The following is a 19,479-nucleotide window of genomic DNA, read 5'->3' as shown; positions in this document are numbered from 1 at the left end:
AAAGATCTATTTCAAGAAGCATTTTAGCCTTCCCTGGAAATTGTGGAGAAATGACATAAAACCAGAAAGACGCCAGAGAGACAGACACAGACAGAGAGAGGGGAAAGAGTCAGAGACAGATGGAACCTGTTTGTCTCTGGTTCGGGTCGGTATCTTATCTTTTCAGGAGGGAACACAGTAAATCTTGAACGGGTTGGTCAGTGATAGAGTCGTCTGTCAACAGTGAAATATGAACGTTTGTGTGTGTGTCTGCTCGTGGTGAATGAGTGTGATAGATGTGTGTGTTTGTCTGGTGGAGAAGGCACGCATGAGGAAGCTATACATCAGGATTAAACGTATACAACCGGACACACGAGGGAGCCGGTATCTGAGGACGCAGGGTGGAGACGATGCACACACACACACACACACACACACACACACACACACAAACACACACACACACACACACACACACACACACACACACACACACACACACACACACACACACACACACACACACACGTCAATGTCATGACTGTTGTAAACACAAGCTAACATCATCCTGCAACCATGACTTAAAAAAGATTAAAAAATACTAAATAATCTTAACTCAAAGTCCACTTAATAGCTTTTTTTAGCCTTAAGCTGCATCACATTGAAGGGAGTTTGCTCAGTTGTCATGGAAGACAGAAGAAGAGAAAGTTATCAATAAATATCCATAATAGATTGATTAATGCGATTGAGTTATATAAGCATTTACAGGTCTCTGATATACAACTGCTTCATCTTATTAATTATGAATCATTAATAGCATAACGTGTATTACATAAAGAACTGGAAACCAATAAAATACATATGTACGTCAGAAGACATTAATTAACAAAATTGCTTAGAATAATAAAAAATCGCATTTGTTAAGTACACATTAAAGTTCTATGTTGCTATTTGTTTTGATTCATTCATTAGAAATACTGTGTGAAGTTTGTTAGAAACTGCAGAAATCATTGTATAAGAAATGTGCTGTGATTACATAAACTTCATGTACTAACATATTGTATCCTTCAGTGCATTTATATTTCTTCTTAATGTAACTTAGAGGCATACTGTACTGTGTTATACTATTAATATTATAATATACTATACTATTATAATACTGCATTTTTTTCAATTGGTCCGTTTCTTAACATGAATTAGAAATGTGGTATCTGTACAATAAAGTCTTGACCTCTTTAACCCTGAACATTAAAGGCTCGTAAATGTGTTAGAGTTAGAAAGATGTTTATCTCCAGTTCTGTCCATTTTCAAGACACTGCAGTCTGACCTGAGAAAGGCCTGCAGGCGGACAGACTCATGTTGCCTCTGTGTCATCAGCTGCTTCTTTTTACCTGCCAGCGATGAGCTTCACCATGAGGACATAACTAATGTTACATTCACAGAAACTCCAGTGCCTGACTTGGACCAACAAAGTCACCCTAATCCAACAGTTGCATGACATGGTCATCTTTTCCTGGATGTATTTATAGGTATATTTTGGTAATATTTCCAACCAACAATGTATTTTTGTATGCATGTCATTCAGGCCGCAACCTCCGGGTGAAGCCAATGCAGAAGTGCCTTAAACTTTGCATTCCCTCTAATGGCCATCAGGGGGCAACTCCTCTGGCGAGGAAGCTAATGGGTGACATTACGGTGACTACGTCAACTTCTTATGTACATCGTTGATTTCATTATATACATTAGACCAACATAAGGCATACATTTTCACACTGTACGAAAAAGTATAATTTTATTTACCAAAGACACTGTCAGTGCTGTTTTCTCCGCATTAACCTAGCTATGTGTTTACTCAGAGACACAGTTCCGCGGGTGTTTAGGGGTGAGCACCGAGACGCACCAGGAGGTGGCAGTACCGATAAGAAGTAAGGGTTCTTATGTGGACAATATATCGAGGTCCAATACTCAGTAATGTGAGTATCCTCCCTTTCAGGCACCAACTATCTCCCCAGATTTATCCCCTCTGTGCAGGCAGCTCGACCAAACAAATCAGAGCCGCAAGTGCAGCAACATGATCCCTCTCCAGCTTCCCATCACTGTGGACTGAACTCAGCTCAAACTACAGTAGTTGAGCACCCTGACACATCCATAGTGACTCACAAATCATCGCTGCTTCAACGTGTTTGTGCATGCTTGAGGGTGGAGTGGTCACAAGGTCGGCCGAGTGGTGACACCCTCCTGCTAATTGTTCCCGTCACCATGGTGACAGAAGGTGTGAGAACAGGGCACAATAACAAAACAAAATACATATTTATTTCACTCACAGTTTTTTGCTCTCTACAGTCGACTGTAATTACATTTCAACAAGTGTGCTCCCTTAAAGTGTCCACCAGAGTTCATTCAAAATTCTCTGTGAATTTTGTCAAATCATGAAGTGAATTAAAAAAGACAATAAACTAATAATTAATTAACAATAAAAGTTATTTGAGCTTAGTGTAGGTGGCGCAGATCCGGTTGCAAACTATCAAAAATAAAGACAGTGACACATGCTGTTTGAACTGGTCTCAGGTCAGCTGTCTCTGCTGTATTTGTATCCTGTGACTGAGGGAAACAAGTCGTGTGTAAAAATGTTTGCGTGTTAAAAGTAACCCAAAGTTCTGGTGGTCGTTCCTTGAAGCTCTTCCTGGCTAAAAACAGAGGTCATGGAAGAGGTCAACATCCTGTTAAAACACACACACACACACACACACATGATGCATTGGTTCATTTATTTCGATGCTGCAACGTGCTCTCCATCTCAAGTTGTTCATTTTTCTGAGAATCTCTTGTGACAAAACTGACCTTTGACTTTAAAATACAAATATTATGAAATTTGTTCAGAAAGTGTGAAATGGAAAATCCACCTTACAAATAGAGGTGATGCGGTGGGTAGGATGGAGAGGGAGGAGGCGTTATTTGCCAACATGACACATCGAGACTCGAATTACCTCATCTTAACTTCCTCTTCTTTCCTTGCTTTGACAAATCTTTTCAGATTTTTGTGACCTCAGCAAATGAGGACTAAGTCCGCTAACTCATCAGATAATACAAATGATTGAAGAAATTCAACTTTTATCACACACATACAAACATAGCATGTATTTGAAGTAATTCAAATGTGTCTTAATCTGAGCATTCCCCAAAGATATGATCTCTTTTAACAAATAAGAACAAATGTTGTTGTTTTTTATTTACACTACCTTTACCTCTATCTTACCTAAATAGAACACAATGTAATGGTAATGGTAACTGAGTGACCACTGGGTGGCAGCATTGTATTTGTAGAATGAGAGGGAATTCAATTTAGTCTTTGCTTTTTCTCTCTTTTTTCTTTCTTCTTTCTTCCATTCACATTTTTGTTAAATGTATCAGTATGTGTGTTCGGTTTAACACCAGAAAGGCTGATCTGAGTAGAGAAATTGTGTGTTTGATAAATCATAGAGGGACATTTGAGAACTCAGATGTATTTACTTGGGATGTGTCAAATGTTGTCTTTTTTTGGAATAAGATAGGAACTTATTTATACAGTATATCTCAGGGATGAAGAGGAGCAACTTAGGGTAAAAGGGTTTTTGTCCTGTTTTTTTTTTACTTCAAAAATACCTTTTTTTATTTCCACTGTGTATATATTTCATCTTTGTGGGGGTTATTTTTCTGAGAATACATCCTGTTAAGAAGGAAAATGTTTAGCAAACAATAACCACCGTCTCCTCGCTGCACATCCTCTCCTCATCCTGGCTCTTGACCAGTTCAGATAACAGACGCTCATTCATCAAGTGATACAGTGTTCCAAGCGTTTTCACTCAGCGTGTCGTCTCTCCAGGACGAATACCCTGCCTGCTGCAGAAAATGCTCAGGCCTTACGCAAACTGACAACAAATCAAAACTAGACAATTAAAGCACAAAGTGTCCAGGCTGTGAAAGTCTGAAAAAAATGCAGAATTAAGCCACAACATTTTCTAAACCGATATAAAAAAATGTTTTTCCATCATTGCAACAACTGTAGAGATCTTTGCATTTAGAGTATTCCAGACGTATTGCACTGACGTGTAGTATGTTAGGTTTGGGAACACAAAAGTGACAAATTAAAACAAGAATGGTCAAAATTGAAGCATCAGAGGACAAAATATTCTAACTTTATTGTCCCTAGTAAGACTCAATCTCCAAAAACACTAGATACTACACATCCCATGATGCAACTTGATAGCTTATTTCCTCAGACCCTCCTTGCCTGCTAAACATCAATATGTTTAATCCAAAGGTTGTCTGTTAAGAATGTGAAACCTGAACTTGATGTGTAAAATATGTAAGTTTCCCTTAAAGTGACAGTACAATATTGATTCTTAAGATGAACTTAATAACTTGAACTCACTGTTCTCATAAGCAGCTCGAGGTTTATACATATAAACCTCGAGCTGCTTCCATGTGTCCTTGTTTCTTTCTGCTACAGGTAGGTCACGCTGACAGACATGTTCATATGCTCATTTAATAGGACATCCCAAAGACTCCCTCCATTGTTTTACCCAACCAACTGCAAATCATTACATTACATTACAGTCATTTAGCAGACGCTTTTATCCAAAGCGACTTACAATCAGTAGTATATTACATATCATTACATATCATTAACCCATTCACACACTGATGACAGGCTACCATGCAAGGTGCCACCATCAGACTCTAACTAACATTCATGCAACATCCAGTCCACACCGATGGCAAGCCTTCAGGAGCAACTTGGGGTTAAGTGTCTTGCCCAAGGACACATCGACTGCCGAAGCCGGGTATCGAACCACCGACCCTCTGATTGGAGAACTACCTTGCTCTCCACTACGCCACAAATCCAGAGCGTTTAGGTGAGATTTGGTGGCCTTTGATCCTTTTTAAATAGCATGATTGTTGATGATCTTGAGCACTCGAGCTGCCCCATCTCCCGCCTGATTATTTCCCCCTCATTAATATGCAAATATATTCATCGAGGTCCTCCACAGATATAATTAGACCATCTCCTCGAATGGGTCAACTGTGGTGTGAGTGTAGAGCCTTTTGACGAGAGCTTTCAGTGAGTAGTTGTCCTCATCAGAGTGTACACACACACACACACACACACACGTATATGAAGTAGCATGCAGAGTGGTGGGGAAGAAATATTTCAATCTGGGTCTGAAACTATTTAAAGAAAAGCTGGGTGATGACGCCATCACATTAACGTCATGTGAGGCGTCGTTCTGGGACAGGAGGAGATTTGGGGATCAGTTTGTCTAGAAATGTGAAACAAAGTTAGAGCACTGGGAGTTAAACGGACAGTCTGCTCTGTAGTGTTCGTCGTATATTTTCATTTTAGCTTTGACAGAAGCCTTTTAGGTTGTCGTATTTTACTTGAACATAACTGAGTTGAGATACTTCAGACAAACTCCACCTCACTGAGTTGTCAGGAGTGCAATTAAAAATGAGATTAAACAATTCCCTCATTTTGCTGTGGTCGACACAGAGCAATAAAAACCTGGCTTTGGAAACTAATATGAAACATTTCCACTTCAAGAATGAAATGAAAAAGAGAGGAGAAGAGTGGCATCTTTTGGCCACAGAGGTACATCACACATTAAACTACAAGTGAAGATGATGTAAAGGGTTGAACGTAATTGTTTGTGCCCGACTATAAAGTCTTTGTGATGCGGATGCGGACTTCCTGTGACTTTCTTAGCTAGAAACAACATACGTTCATGTGTCACTATTGTTTAACAGGATGTGTATGAAACGTATGTGTACTTGAGTTCTTTCTGATCAAAGTGTGGGTTAAGTGGTGAATTAAAACAAAGAGAAAACAAATAATATATGATAATGTTTTATATTAAAGCAGGAAACAATCTTTCAATACATCACTTGAAACCACATTTAAACAGACATAAGCACAGATTGTATAAAAAAGAATTAATTTGAGCAGCTTTTTTAGCATTTATACTTTAGCTAACATAGAAAGCTTTATGAAGATGAATCACCACTACATCTTTTTAAGTGTGGTGTTAAAACTATACTTTTGGTTAGTAAGTTTTGTCTTTGGTCTTTGGCCTTGATGAGGTTCTGGACCCACTGCAGAGACGGGTCGGCACAGATACGAACTCCCCTGTTCGTCGTAAATCTAAAACAGAGACAAAAATTGTTAATCCCAAGCAGATACTGTACATTTGTTATCATTTGTTGCTTTTCTATTATGTCTAAATCTATATTCACACTTATGTCTGTACATAATAACTTGGCGGTACGTTTGCTTACATTTCTGTATATCTGTACTTGAATTGTCCTGTGTATTTGTTCTCTTCACTGTGTATAAATATATTGAAAGCTACCAAAACCTGAGTTAATAGTATTTCTGTATATTTAAAGATATACTACGCATCATTTCTCTCTTACTGTTGCACAGCGAATGCACATCTTTGCATCTCAATGTATCGTATCCTCAATTTTTGATACTACTTTACATGACTACTTTTACAAGAATCAATACAAGCAGTCAGATAAATCTAAACCACCTTTTTAATTGGAAAGTGCTTTCAAAAAACAATCTACAACGGTCTAGTAGAAAAAAACTATAAATAAATGAACATAAATCCTTCAGCAGTGCATTACAAGGTTGCTGTAATCTACACAGATAAAGTTTTCACATAGCAGCTCTTAGACAACGTACAGCTTTAGTATCATGAGCGAGAGCAACAAGTTAGAGGACCACCGAGCCCGAGTGCCGTCTCTGCTGCATAGCATACCTTTAAACATATAAGCTCAATAAAGCTGGTTCTGATTCTGATTCTTGGTTGAAGTTTAATAACAGGAGATCAGACACTCACAAGACTCCTTGTATTTTACACTGATCGTCTGTGAACATGTAGCTCGCCACCCTGTTCATAGGCAGCCTGTTGGTGAAGAATCGAAAGCAGCACTCATCTGGAGCAAAACTGCCTGAGGAACCAAAGAAAAAAACAGAAAATGTAAAGACACTAAGTGGTATCCAACACAAAACCATCACATTGACATAAAAGTGTCTTTTTGGCTCATTTTCCCATTTCCACTTTTTACCCCATTAAAGAACAATTCAGCTGTAATCTTAAGACGGCTGTGGTTTGACTCTGATATGACTCAACGCTTTGCTAAAAACAAAACAGATCAATTAAATGAGTTAAATGCTCTTACCTAACTAGTATTTATATTTAAAAAATACATAAATCTACTGGACATTTTTCACATTTGTTTATTTTATAAATGTTTTTAGACCTTTCCCCTCCCACATCTCAACCTTATTAGGCTGACTCAGCCTTTAAGGAGTAGCTTTTCCTAGTTTTTAATCAACATTATTTTTTATTATTGGACCATATCATTGATTATCTTGACCTGTTATGAGATAAAACTTACAGTAATTGGTTCCCATGAGAGATATTAAGAAATTATGACGGTGACCTGAAGATAGATTTGACCTTTTTAAGAAATAAAATGCATGCAGACAGTTTACCTTGAGATGCCAGGACAGCGAGAGACGAAAAAAGCAAAGTACAGGTCATCAGAATCATGGGGTTCTTCATCATCATCATCGTCATCGTAATTATCTTCAATGTTCTGCTCGTCTAGCTTGTTGTCTTAGAGATGTGTTCTTTCTGTCTGCTTCCCTTATAGCCCCTCGCTTTTATTATGCTGTGTGTGTGTGTGTGTGTGTGTGTGTGTGTGTGTGTGTGTGTGTATATGTGTGTCTGTAAGGAAACACACACACACGCACACACACACACACACACACACACACACACACACACACACACACACACACACACACAGGGAAGATGCAGCACTCTCTCCTCTCCCACAAGAAGTTCTGTTCTTGTCTGACCTTTCCTGTCTGTCCCAACGTGACCTTCGCACACATGCACACACGCACACACACACACACACACACACACACACACACACACACACACACACACACACACACACACACACACACACACACACACACACACACACATCCTCTATCATATACTAAAGTTAATGTTTTTGTTGTAAGCAGATCAGTCTTGCAGGAGTTAACTTCCATTTTGCATAAATATTATTTTTCATAATGGGCCCTTGAGGGAAAAATCCAGAGGAATTATAGTTTCTTAAGAAGATAAACAGGTTTTAATGACACAAATAGTGAAAAAGAAAGCGGTTGCTATGATTTCGGAACAATGGTGAATGTCTCTGGATCATAAAACCAAAATAGAAAATTTCGCAATAAATTTTGACTGTGTGGCTGCTACTCCCCGAAGACGTTGCATATTTTAACAGTTCTGAGACAGCTGTATCAATGAGGTTCATTTAGGGTTAGTTTGGGGTTCATTTGAGGTACATTTGAAAAAAAAAGTAAGTCCAATCACATGAATAATACTTGAAAATGCATTTCCTGCAGAAAATGCGTTGGAATGCAGAAAGCTTAAATCAGTAACAGAGCATTGCTGAAAATGTGGAAGTTTCAAATGACTTTCCTGAAAAAGCCCAAAAGCCAAGAACTGCACTGTTGAAAATCCTGGTAGTTGAATTGTAAAACTGGCAAAGATGGAAGCTGAACTGCATCATCAAAAGAAGCAAAGAGCTGAAATACAATGAAGAAAAAGCTGGAAGTTGAACTGTTAAACTGTAGTATCAGTGGTTTCGTAGAAGAAACAGTCTAATCAGAAATAGTAGTAGAAGAAGAAATTGTTGTAGTAGTAGTATTAGTAATAGTGGTAGTAGTAGTCGTAGTAATAGTAGTAGTAGTAGTAGTACAGGTACAGGGAAGGTTCTACCTGAACAAGACTCTCTGAGTTAAAATCTGTAAGTCGTATTGATTTAATATTTTCATTTTGAGAATCCCAAGACTCCTCTGAAGACGTAGACATGTCATTTGTGTGGATAGTGTTACAAATGAAATTGGGGCTGTATGAATTCAATTGAAATGAAATTAATTGAAGAAAACTGAAAATTTGAAATGATGTGTGAGAGAGAGTGTTCCGTACAGTGTCTTGTATGTATACATGTTGTAGGCCTACATGTATTGTGTTCTGTCTTGTGTTGTTGGTTTGTGTTGTTGTTCTGTCTCCTCCCACTGTTTTCAGTCTCCTCCTTCTCAGATGTGCGCACCTGGTTCCAATCATTGATCATCACCACACCTGTTCCAGATCTCCTATCAGCCATTCCCCTTTATATAGCCCCCATTTGTGCTGGAGAAGGTTGTTGCTTTTTGGGTTGAGCTCTGGTTGGTTTTGCTGGTTCATTGATGAATCTTTAGTTAAAACACCTTTGTTAAAACCATTTACTTTAGCAGCCTACTTTTGTCTTGTGTTAATTCTTTGTTGTGCGCACAGGGACAAACGAGGATAGGTAAGATACCCTGGGTATACATATTACATGCACGTAGGTTTACCTTTTGTTAAAACCCCAGATTAGAGTGAGCACCACCCGCTGTACTTTTGGGTGCTTAGCACCTGTCAATGGGGGTGGGTTTCTTTATGTTCTTTTCTTTGGTGCCACTGACAGTCCTCTTTGATCCCTGTGTTGCTTTTCTGTAAATAAATACTTTCTTTAATTCATATTGGGTCCTGGTTTTGTGTGACTACACCCTCACTTGCTCAACCTGGTGCGTTATGTTACGTCCTTCTACTCCGAGCCACCAAGGGGGCGTAACAGAGGAGAGGTTGAGATTGAGAAATAGAGAGAGGAGAGAGAGAGAGACTGACCTACAGGCAGACAGTGAGAGACAGATAGAGAGACAGACAGATAGGAAGAGAAAAAGAGAGACACACAGAGAAATAAAAAGAGAGAGACAGAAGACTGACAAAGAGAGACAGATAGACAGTGAGAGAAAAAGAAAAAGAGAGACAGACAGAAAGAAAAACAGACGGACGGACAGGCAGGAGTTATAACAATTCCTTTGCCTGAATATCTCCAAGTCATTTGTGTAATCACAAGATTTTGAAGCTCCTCTCACTGTGGCGATGACATCACATGCTCTGGGTCTGAACATTCCATCCAATACACACCCATTATAAAATCTGAAAAAGGCTTGAATATTCCTGAAACTTAAACTCTGATGTCCTGAAATCTGTGCAAGCTATCAAAATGCCCAATATAGTCCAGAGTTTTGTTAACGTTTTAAACCTCGAATCATTATTTTACATTAAATTATGACGAGTCAGTCTTCTCCAAAGTTGAGTGTTTTTAAGCTCTCTCCAAGCCCAAAACTCATTCATCTCGCTGTTTTTCCCGGTTCCCGTGGAAACCACTGGGCGAATCTCTGAGAAAAGTCATAGCACATGATTCCCGGTCAGTATTTTGGCTTTACAGCCTTGTTGCTACACAGCCACACAGAAATAGAAAAAGGAAAAATAGGAAAAAGTATTGAAAAGATCTATTTCAAGAAGCATTTTAGCCTTCCCAGGGTGGAGACGATGCTCTCAAACACACACACACACACACACACACACACACACACACACACACACACACACACACACACACACACACACACACACACACACACACACACACACACACACACACACACACACACACACACACACACGTCAATGTCATAACTGTTGTAAACACAAGCTAACATCCTCCAGCAACCATGATTCAGTAAACATGAGTTTATGGTCTCACTGGCTATTCTCAATTGTTTCTCAATATATAATGATCATTATGAAATTATGGTCCATTTAGAGTAAATTAAGTTTGCTTTATGATTTACCAACAGTAGTTGTCCGTGGTTTTGCTCTCTCACTTCTGCAAAAGACCAAAAACCAAGATGGTGACGGCCAAAATGCTGAACTCGAGGCTTCAAAACGGCAGTCCACAAACTAATGGGTCACAAGGTCGGCCGAGTGGTGACACCCTCCTGCTAATTGTTCCCGTCACCATGGTGACAGAAGGTGTGAGAACAGGGCACAATAACAAAACAAAATACATATTTATTTCACTCACAGTTTTTTGCTCTCTACAGTCGACTGTAATTACATTTCAACAAGTGTGCTCCCTTAAAGTGTCCACCAGAGTTCATTCAAAATTGTCTGTGAATTTTGTCAAATCATGAAGTGAATTAAAAAAGACAATAAACTAATAATGAATTAACAATAAAAGTTATTTGAGCTTAGTGTAGGTGGCGCAGATCCGGTTGCAAACTATCAAAAATAAAGACAGTGACACATGCTGTTTGAACTGGTCTCAGGTCAGCTGTCTCTGCTGTATTTGTATCCTGTGACTGAGGGAAACAAGTCGTGTGTAAAAATGTTTGCGTGGTAAAAGTAACCCAAAGTTCTGGTGGTCGTTCCTTGAAGCTCTTCCTGGCTAAAAACAGAGGTCATGGAAGAGGTCAACATCCTGTTAAAACACACACACACACACACTCATGATGCATTGGTTCATTTATTTCGATGCTGCAACGTGCTCTCCATCTCAAGTTGTTTTCTGAGAATCTCTTGTGACAAATCTGACCTTTGACTTTTAAAATAACAGGCATCATTGTTCGGAAACTGGGAACGATTTTCATAAATATATCACCTTTTGACCTAGAGTAAATTTAACCGAAGTGTGAACACTGTTACGAAGTTATTTCAGACTCTTTAGGGTGGACAAATACAATTTATTGTTGTGTTAAATTCATAAAGTCTTTCATAAAGTATAAATCTCCAAAATAAAGCCAGTCTCCTGTTTGTACGGACAACACAACAATATTTTACATTCTTGTACACGGAACGATAAGACAACACATCTAACTATTGTCATCTTTTATGTATTATTATTTATTTTTTTATCTGAGAGACCTGCAAGTTTACCTTTAGGATGTTGCTATGTGAGAAATTTTAGGGGTTTTATTTGTCAAAACAATACAAAACTCAACCTTTTATACCATTTATCTTCTTGACACTATCATAAATCCTGTGACAGTTACTGCACTCATCACATTTATCTTAATGTCCATGCTTTTCTGTACTGTGCCTTCCTCTGAAGTCAGTCATTTATTGGATTCATGAAAAGTATTTTTGAACTCCCTATTCTTCAGTTCATGCCACATTGTGTGATTCTCCTGTATTATGTGCGCCTGTATGTCTGCATGTGCGTGCGTGTGAGTGGAAGTGCATGCGCTCGTCATGCAAGAACAGTTTCCTTGGTTTTCATCACTGTTATGCAAGAGAGGAATTCTCTGATACGTTATCATTAAAGAACATTATGGGTTTTTTTTAAGAGAGAGCAGGCATCAGTCTGACTCAGCTGTGCACGACTTATCTATTCAGGCTAGGAAGTTAACCATTCATCAATATAATCTTAATGATTAATATGAGAACAGTGAGTTCAAGTTATTAAGTTCATCTTAAGAATCAATATTGTACTGTCACTTTAAGGGAAACTTACATATTTTACACATCAAGTTCAGGTTTCACATTTTTAACAGACAACCTTTGGATTAAACATATTGATGTTTAGCAGGCAAGGAGGGTCTGAGGAAATAAGCTATCAAGTTGCATCATGGGATGTGTAGTATCCAGTGTTTTTGGAGCTTAAGTCTTACTAGGGACAATAAAGTTAGAATATTTTGTCCTCTGATGCTTCAATTTTGACCATTCTTGTTTTAATTTGTCACTTTGTGTTCCCAAACCTAACATACTACACGTCAGTGCAATACGTCTGGAATACTCTAAATGCAAAGATCTCTACAGTTGTTGCAATGATGGAAAAACATTTTTATATCGGTTTTGAAAGTGTTGTGGCTTAATTCTGCATTTTTTCAGACTTTTACAGCCTGGACACTTTGTGCTTTAATTGTCTAGTTTTGATTTGTTGTCAGTTTGCGTAAGGCCTGAGCATTTTCTGCAGCAGGCAGGGTATTCGTCCTGGAGAGACGACACGCTGAGTGAAAACGCTTGGAACACTGTATCACTTGATGAATGAGCGTCTGTTATCTGAACTGGTCAAGAGCCAGGATGAGGAGAGGATGTGCAGCGAGGAGACGGTGGTTATTGTTTGCTAAACATTTTCCTTCTTAACAGGATGTATTCTCAGAAAAATAACCCCCACAAAGATGAAATATATACACAGTGGAAATAAAAAAAGGTATTTTTGAAGTAAAAAAAAAAAAGGACAAAAACCCTTTTACCCTAAGTTGCTCCTCTTCATCCCTGAGATATACTGTATAAATAAGTTCCTATCTTATTCCAAAAAAAGACAACATTTGACACATCCCAAGTAAATACATCTGAGTTCTCAAATGTCCCTCTATGATTTATCAAACACACAATTTCTCTACTCAGATCAGCCTTTCTGGTGTTAAACCGAACACACATACTGATACATTTAACAAGTGTGAATGGAAGAAAGAAGAAAGAAAAAAGAGAGAAAAAGCAAAGACTAAATTGAATTCCCTCTCATTCTACAAATACAATGCTGCCACCCAGTGGTCACTCAGTTACCATTACCATTACATTGTGTTCTATTTAGGTAAGATAGAGGTAAAGGTAGTGTAAATAAAAAACAACATTTGTTCTTATTTGTTAAAAGAGATCATATTTTTTGGGAGTGCTCAGATTAAGACACATTTGAATTACTTCAAATACATGCTATGTTTGTATGTGTGTGATAAAAGTTGAATTTCTTTAGTTAAGAAAAGTAAATAAAATAATGAAATTGTTAAATATCTTATAGTTTGTCACACTGACACTTTTAAATTAACACCTATTGGACTTTGGCATTTGGTATAAGAGGCTTATTTGCTTTCTGGTGGAGATTTCACAGATAAGAAGATTGATACCCGTCACATAAAGATGCTAAATATAAAAGTTACAGCCAGCAGAAGTTTAACTTAGCTTAGCATTAACACTGGAAACAGGGGGAACACAGCTACCCTGGCTCAAACTCTTGTTTATTCATCATATCTACTGTCAATTTTCATATTTGTTTTGCTCTTAAATCATGTCTTCTACTATTCTTAAACAGTGTTTATTGTCATGAACCAATCACCAAGTCAAATTCCTTTCATGTGCAAACGTAATTGGCAATAAACCGTTTCTGATTCTGAACTCATAACCTCAGCATAACTGGTGATCAGTTCCTCAACAGGAGCCTGCTGGGTTTTCATTTTCAACTCAGAACATTTGGTTTAAATGTTCTTAAAATCTTCTTTTGTCAATCATTTGTATTATCTGATGAGTTAGCGGACTTAAACCCTTATTTGCTGAGGTCACAAAAATATAAAAAGATTTGTCAAAGCAAGGAAAGAAGAGGAAGTTAAGATGAGGTAATTTGCCGTGAGTCTCAATGTGTCATGTTGGCAAATAACGCCTCCTCCTTCTCCATCCTACCCACCGCTTCACCTCTATTTGTAAGGTGGATGTTCCATTTCACACTATGAGCACTTAGTATTTGCATCTAGTCTTGTGGAGCCGCAGAAAGCTTTATTGAACTGTTTTACCACAATAAATTGGCAAACTTCCCCTTTAAGAATATTTGGATTTGACAAGACGTGAGGTTATCGGCAAATATATATATATATACATATATACACACACATAGTACCAGTCAAAAGTTTGGTAACACCTTCTCATTCAACTACTTTGAAGAATGTAAAATATAAAACATATTCTGGTTTGTTGAGCATTTGTTTGTTTACCACATAATTCCATATGTGTTCCTTCATAGTTTGGATGTCTTCAATATTAATCTACAATGTATAAAAAAATTAAAAAATAAATACAGAAAAACCATTGAATGAGAAGGTGTGTCCACATTTTTGACTGGTACTATATATATATATGCACACATATACATACACATACACATATACATACACATATATATATACACACACATATACACATATATACAGCAGGTAAAATAAGTATTGAACACGTCACCATTTTTCTCACTAAATATATTTCTAAAGGTGCTATTGACATGAAATTTAATTCAAATCATCCTGAACCAACTACATATTTGTGTCGCTAGTTTAATTCCGAGCTAAATGTCAAGTAAGTACATGTTCATATAGTTTATACTGTACGTGTGTATGACTTGTTAGATCAGAACAGATGTGCATTTAAATTCACATTAAGGAATATACCCTGCATGTATAAAGTTACTTTTGCCAGTAGAATATTGAGAAAAAAATACATATATTTACATATTACATATATTTCTTCTGGTTGCCAGTCTTTGGTGATATATACATGCAGGTAAAGAGACAACCAGTTCAATAACTCAGACACAAACACAAAACAGCGGAGGCTGACTGCTGCAGAAATCAACTCTATGCTACCTCAAACTGCAACCTGTGGTTTAAACAGAGGAAGGGGAGATGTGACACGAGAATGCACCAACATGGACGTGTGAAAGCCGTTAAATATTTCCTTCAGCAAGCAAATTTGTCTTAATTAAAGCTTTGTATTATAACAGACATGAGTTCATCCTTCCTTCAATTATATGAAGTTTGCCAGTGCCATATGCTGAAAAACAGCCCCACACCATGATGTTCCCACCTCCAAACTTCACTGTTGGTATGGTGTTTTTGGGGTGATGTGCAGTGCCATTTGACCTCCAAATTACCTGTATTATGGCATCCAAAGAGTTCAATTTTGGTCTCATCTGACCAGAATATATCCTCCCAGTATTTCACAGGCTTGTCTAAATGTTGTGCAACAAACTTTAAACGAGCTTCAACATGCTTTTTCTTCAGCAATGGAGTCTTGCGTGGTGAGCGTGCATACAGGCCACGGCGGTTGAGTGCATTACTTATTGTTTTATCTGAAACAATTGTACCTGCTAATTCCAGGTCTTTCTGAAGCTCTCCACAAGTGGTCCTTGGCTCTTGGACAACTCTTCTGATAATTATTTTCACTCCTCTGTCAGAAATCTTGCGAGGAGCACCTGGTCGTGGCCGGTTTATGGTGAAATGATGTTCTTTCCACTTCCGGATTATGGCCCCAACAGTGCTCACTGGAACATTCAGAAGTTTAGAAATCCTTCTGTAACCAATGCCATCAGTATGTTTTGCAACAATAAGGTTGCGAAGGTCTTGAGAGAGCACTTTGCTTTTACCCATCGTGAGATGTTTCTTGTGAGACACCTTTTCATAGGCCAGCAGTTGGGACTGAGCCAGCTGATATTAATTTGCACTGACAAGGGGCAGGATTGCTTTCTAATTACTGATAGAATTCAGCTGGTGTCTTGGCTTTCGATGCCTTTTTGCACCTCCCTTTCTTCATGTGTTCAATACTTTTTCCCTGTGTCATTCCATTTTATTACACATAACTTAATTTCTGAACTTATGTGTTTTGTTTTCTTTGTATGTATGGATTACTTGGGTTGTTACCGACACCTGGTGAAAATTTCATGTCAATAGCACCTTTAGAAATATATTTACTGAGAAAAATGGTGACGTGTTCAACACTTATTTTACCCGCTGTATATGTGTATATGTGTATATGTGTATATGTGTATGTATATATATCCTCTCTGCAGCTGTAATCCTGCAAATTTCCCCGCTGCGGGACTAATAAAGGATTATCTTATCTTATTTTATAATATGCTGTGTCTAAACTCATGTCTGTTATAATACAAAGCTATAATTAAGACAAATTTGCTTGCTGAAGGAAATATTTAATGGTTTTCACACGTCCATGTTGGTGCATTCTCGTGTCACATCTCCCCTTCCTCTGTTTAAACCACAGGTTGCAGTTTGAGGTAGCATAGAGTTGATTTCTGCAGCAGTCAGCCTCCGCTGTTTTGTGTTTGTGTCTGAGTTATAGAACTGGTTGTCTCTTTACCTGCATGTATATATCACCAAAGACTGAAGAAATATATGTAATATGTAAATATATGTATTTTTTTCTCAATATTCTACTGGCAAAAGTAACTTTATACATGCAGGGTATATTCCTTAATGTGAATTTAAATGCACATCTGTTCTGATCTAACAAGTCATACACACGTACAGTATAAAGTATATGGACATGTACTTACTTGACATTTAGCTCGGAATTAAACTAGCGACCCAAATATGTAGTTGGTTCAGGATGATTTAACATTCATGAAGGCTTTCATGATGATCTATTTCTCATCATGTGAAAATGATTTCACTCTATATTGACATACCATGTTGTAAGTTTTGTACGTTATGGTTTGTGGTTGAGAGAATTAAGCTAATTTTAATCTGATTCAACCGTAAGAGTGTGTCTCACATTAGAACAAGTACATCTCTGTGGTTAACAGTCCACCCACCTGTGGGCCCTCTCCACCCACGACCATTAATTTCCTGACAAAAATCTCTAAGATTATGTTTTTCTTACAAAAGTATAACATATATATGACACGGGTAAGCTTTTTTTAAACCCCAATAACATACCAAGCCTTATTAATGCTGCGTCCCTAATTTATTACAACAGAATCAGTTAGTACTTATAAAATCAAAACAGTCAAATATGACCTTAAGTTTTCATAAAGTGCCTGTTCATGCGAATTCATGCCGATTAATGCAGAAATGCAGCTGTGTTTTCCACAGAAGCGCTTTGAAAAACCCACACATACTGTAAATAATCAATACAACTAAGATGGCAAACAATAAAAATATTCATAAAATTTTACCAGTCACAGAGAAAAACATAGACTTTGTTTTCAGCAAAAAAGAAGATTTCAAAATAAAACTCCAACAAAAGTCTAGTCTTAACCTGCGCTTTGAGAAGAGGGACATATTCTAAATGTTATTAAAACAGATCTCTTTTGCCTTTTTTATGCACAATATCTTATTAACTACTACTTACTTAGACCAAAGATAATATTTCATTTATCATGTTTCAGCATTTTAAACCATATCCTTTAAAAAAAACCCACATGAACAAGCAACAGGGAAATAAACTTTAAACCACAGTGCATCTGCACACTGCACAAACACAACACACACACACACATGAGATCACTGAGGTTACAGATATGTTTTCTATTTTACAGAACCTGCTCTTAAACCCACAAAACCCTCTGTCCCCCGCTACTCACTTTTACTGAGAAGTGTTGGCCACATGCTCAGAGTTTGCATTCTGGGTAGATTCAGGTTATGGTCTTTATGATGCATGTCATGGAACACACACACACACACACACACACACACACACACACACACACACACACACACACACACACACACACACACACACACACACACACACACACACACACACACACACACAGCATAATAAAAGCGAGGGGCTATAAGGGAAGCAGACAGAAAGAACACATCTCTAAGACAACAAGCTAGACGAGCAGAACATTGAAGATAATTACGATGACGATGATGATGATGAAGAACCCCATGATTCTGATGACCTGTACTTTGCTTTTTTCGTCTCTCGCTGTCCTGGCATCTCAAGGTAAACTGTCTGCATGCATTTTATTTCTTAAAAAGGTCAAATCTATCTTCAGGTCACCGTCATAATTTCTTAATATCTCTCATGGGAACCAATTACTGTAAGTTTTATCTCATAACAGGTCAAGATAATCAATGATATGGTCCAATAATAAAAAATAATGTTGATTAAAAACTAGGAAAAGCTACTCCTTAAAGGCTGAGTCAGCCTAATAAGGTTGAGATGTGGGAGGGGAAAGGTCTAAAAACATTTATAAAATAAACATGTGAAAAATGTCCAGTAGATTTATGTATTTTTTAAATATAAATACTAGTTAGGTAAGAGCATTTAACTCATTTAATTGATCTGTTGTTTTGTTTTTAGCAAAGCGTTGAGTCATATCAGAGTCAAACCACAGCCGTTTTAAGATTACAGCTGAATTGTTCTTTAATGGGGTAAAAAGTGGAAATGGGAAAACGAGCCAAAAAGACACTTTTATGTCAATGTGATGGTTTTGTGTTGGATACCACTTAGTGTCTTTACATTTTCTGTTTCTATTTTGGTTCCTCAGGCAGTTTTGCTCCAGATGAGTGCTGCTTTCGATTCTTCACCAACAGGCTGCCTAAGAACAAGGTGGCGAACTACATGTTCACAGACGAACAGTGTACAAACCAAGGAGTCTTGTGAGTGTCTGATCTCCTGTTATTAAACTTCAACCAAGAATCAGAATCAGAACCAGCTTTATTGAGCTTATATGTTTAAAGGTATGCTATGCAGCAGAGACGGCACTCGGGCTCGGTGGTCCTCTAACTTGTTGCTCTCGCTCATGATACTAAAGCTGTACGTTGTCTAAGAGCTGCTATGTGAAAACTTTATCTGTGCAGGTTACAGCAACCTTGTAATGCACTGCTGAAGGATTTATGTTTTGTTTTTGTAACTCCGATAATGACATTTAAAATAGGCAGTGTTTTTCTTTTTGAGGATGCGATACATTGAGATGCAAAGATGTGCATTCGCTGTGCAACAGTAAGAGAGAAATGATGCATAGTATATCTTTAAATATACAGAAATACTATTA

At 37.7% G+C, this 19,479-nt stretch overlaps 2 protein-coding genes across 2 annotated transcripts in view; one reads left to right on the top strand and one right to left on the bottom strand.

Moving 5' to 3' along the window:
* Positions 1-5,847: 5,847 nt before the first annotated feature.
* On the bottom strand, positions 5,848-7,681 carry LOC129107397 (C-C motif chemokine 3-like). The gene is made up of 3 exons (XM_054618877.1): positions 7,520-7,681; positions 6,861-6,972; positions 5,848-6,157 (listed from the first exon to the last, which is right to left on the bottom strand). Exons 1-3 carry the CDS (start codon positions 7,602-7,604, stop codon positions 6,001-6,003), a joined length of 354 nt encoding a protein of 117 aa, XP_054474852.1. The 5' UTR covers positions 7,605-7,681; the 3' UTR covers positions 5,848-6,000.
* A 10,580-nt stretch (positions 7,682-18,261) lies between these two features.
* Positions 18,262-19,479, top strand: part of LOC129107338 (C-C motif chemokine 4-like) — a 1,745-nt gene continuing 527 nt past the window's right edge. The window contains exons 1-2 of the mRNA XM_054618800.1: positions 18,262-18,425; positions 18,973-19,084. Of these exons, the coding sequence (XP_054474775.1) occupies positions 18,341-18,425; positions 18,973-19,084 (197 nt within the window). The 5' untranslated portion in view covers positions 18,262-18,340. The remainder of the gene's footprint in view (positions 18,426-18,972; positions 19,085-19,479) is intronic.

The sequence above is a fragment of the Anoplopoma fimbria genome, chromosome 18 (genome assembly GCF_027596085.1).
Source record: "Anoplopoma fimbria isolate UVic2021 breed Golden Eagle Sablefish chromosome 18, Afim_UVic_2022, whole genome shotgun sequence".
Taxonomy (NCBI): Eukaryota; Metazoa; Chordata; class Actinopteri; order Perciformes; family Anoplopomatidae; genus Anoplopoma; species Anoplopoma fimbria.
The sequence above is the reverse complement of the archived record's forward strand: the minus strand, read 5'-3'. Positions and strand labels throughout refer to the sequence as shown.

Coding starts and splice junctions, on each gene's coding strand:
- LOC129107397 (XM_054618877.1), bottom strand. CDS start 7,604: ATGACGATGATGATGATGAAGAACCCCATGATTCTGATGACCTGTACT. Junction 6,973..7,519: donor CGCTGTCCTGGCATCTCAAG/GTAAACTGTCTG, acceptor TTGGTTCCTCAG/GCAGTTTTGCTCCAGATGAG. Junction 6,158..6,860: donor TGTAAAATACAAGGAGTCTT/GTGAGTGTCTGA, acceptor TCTCTGTTTTAG/ATTTACGACGAACAGGGGAG.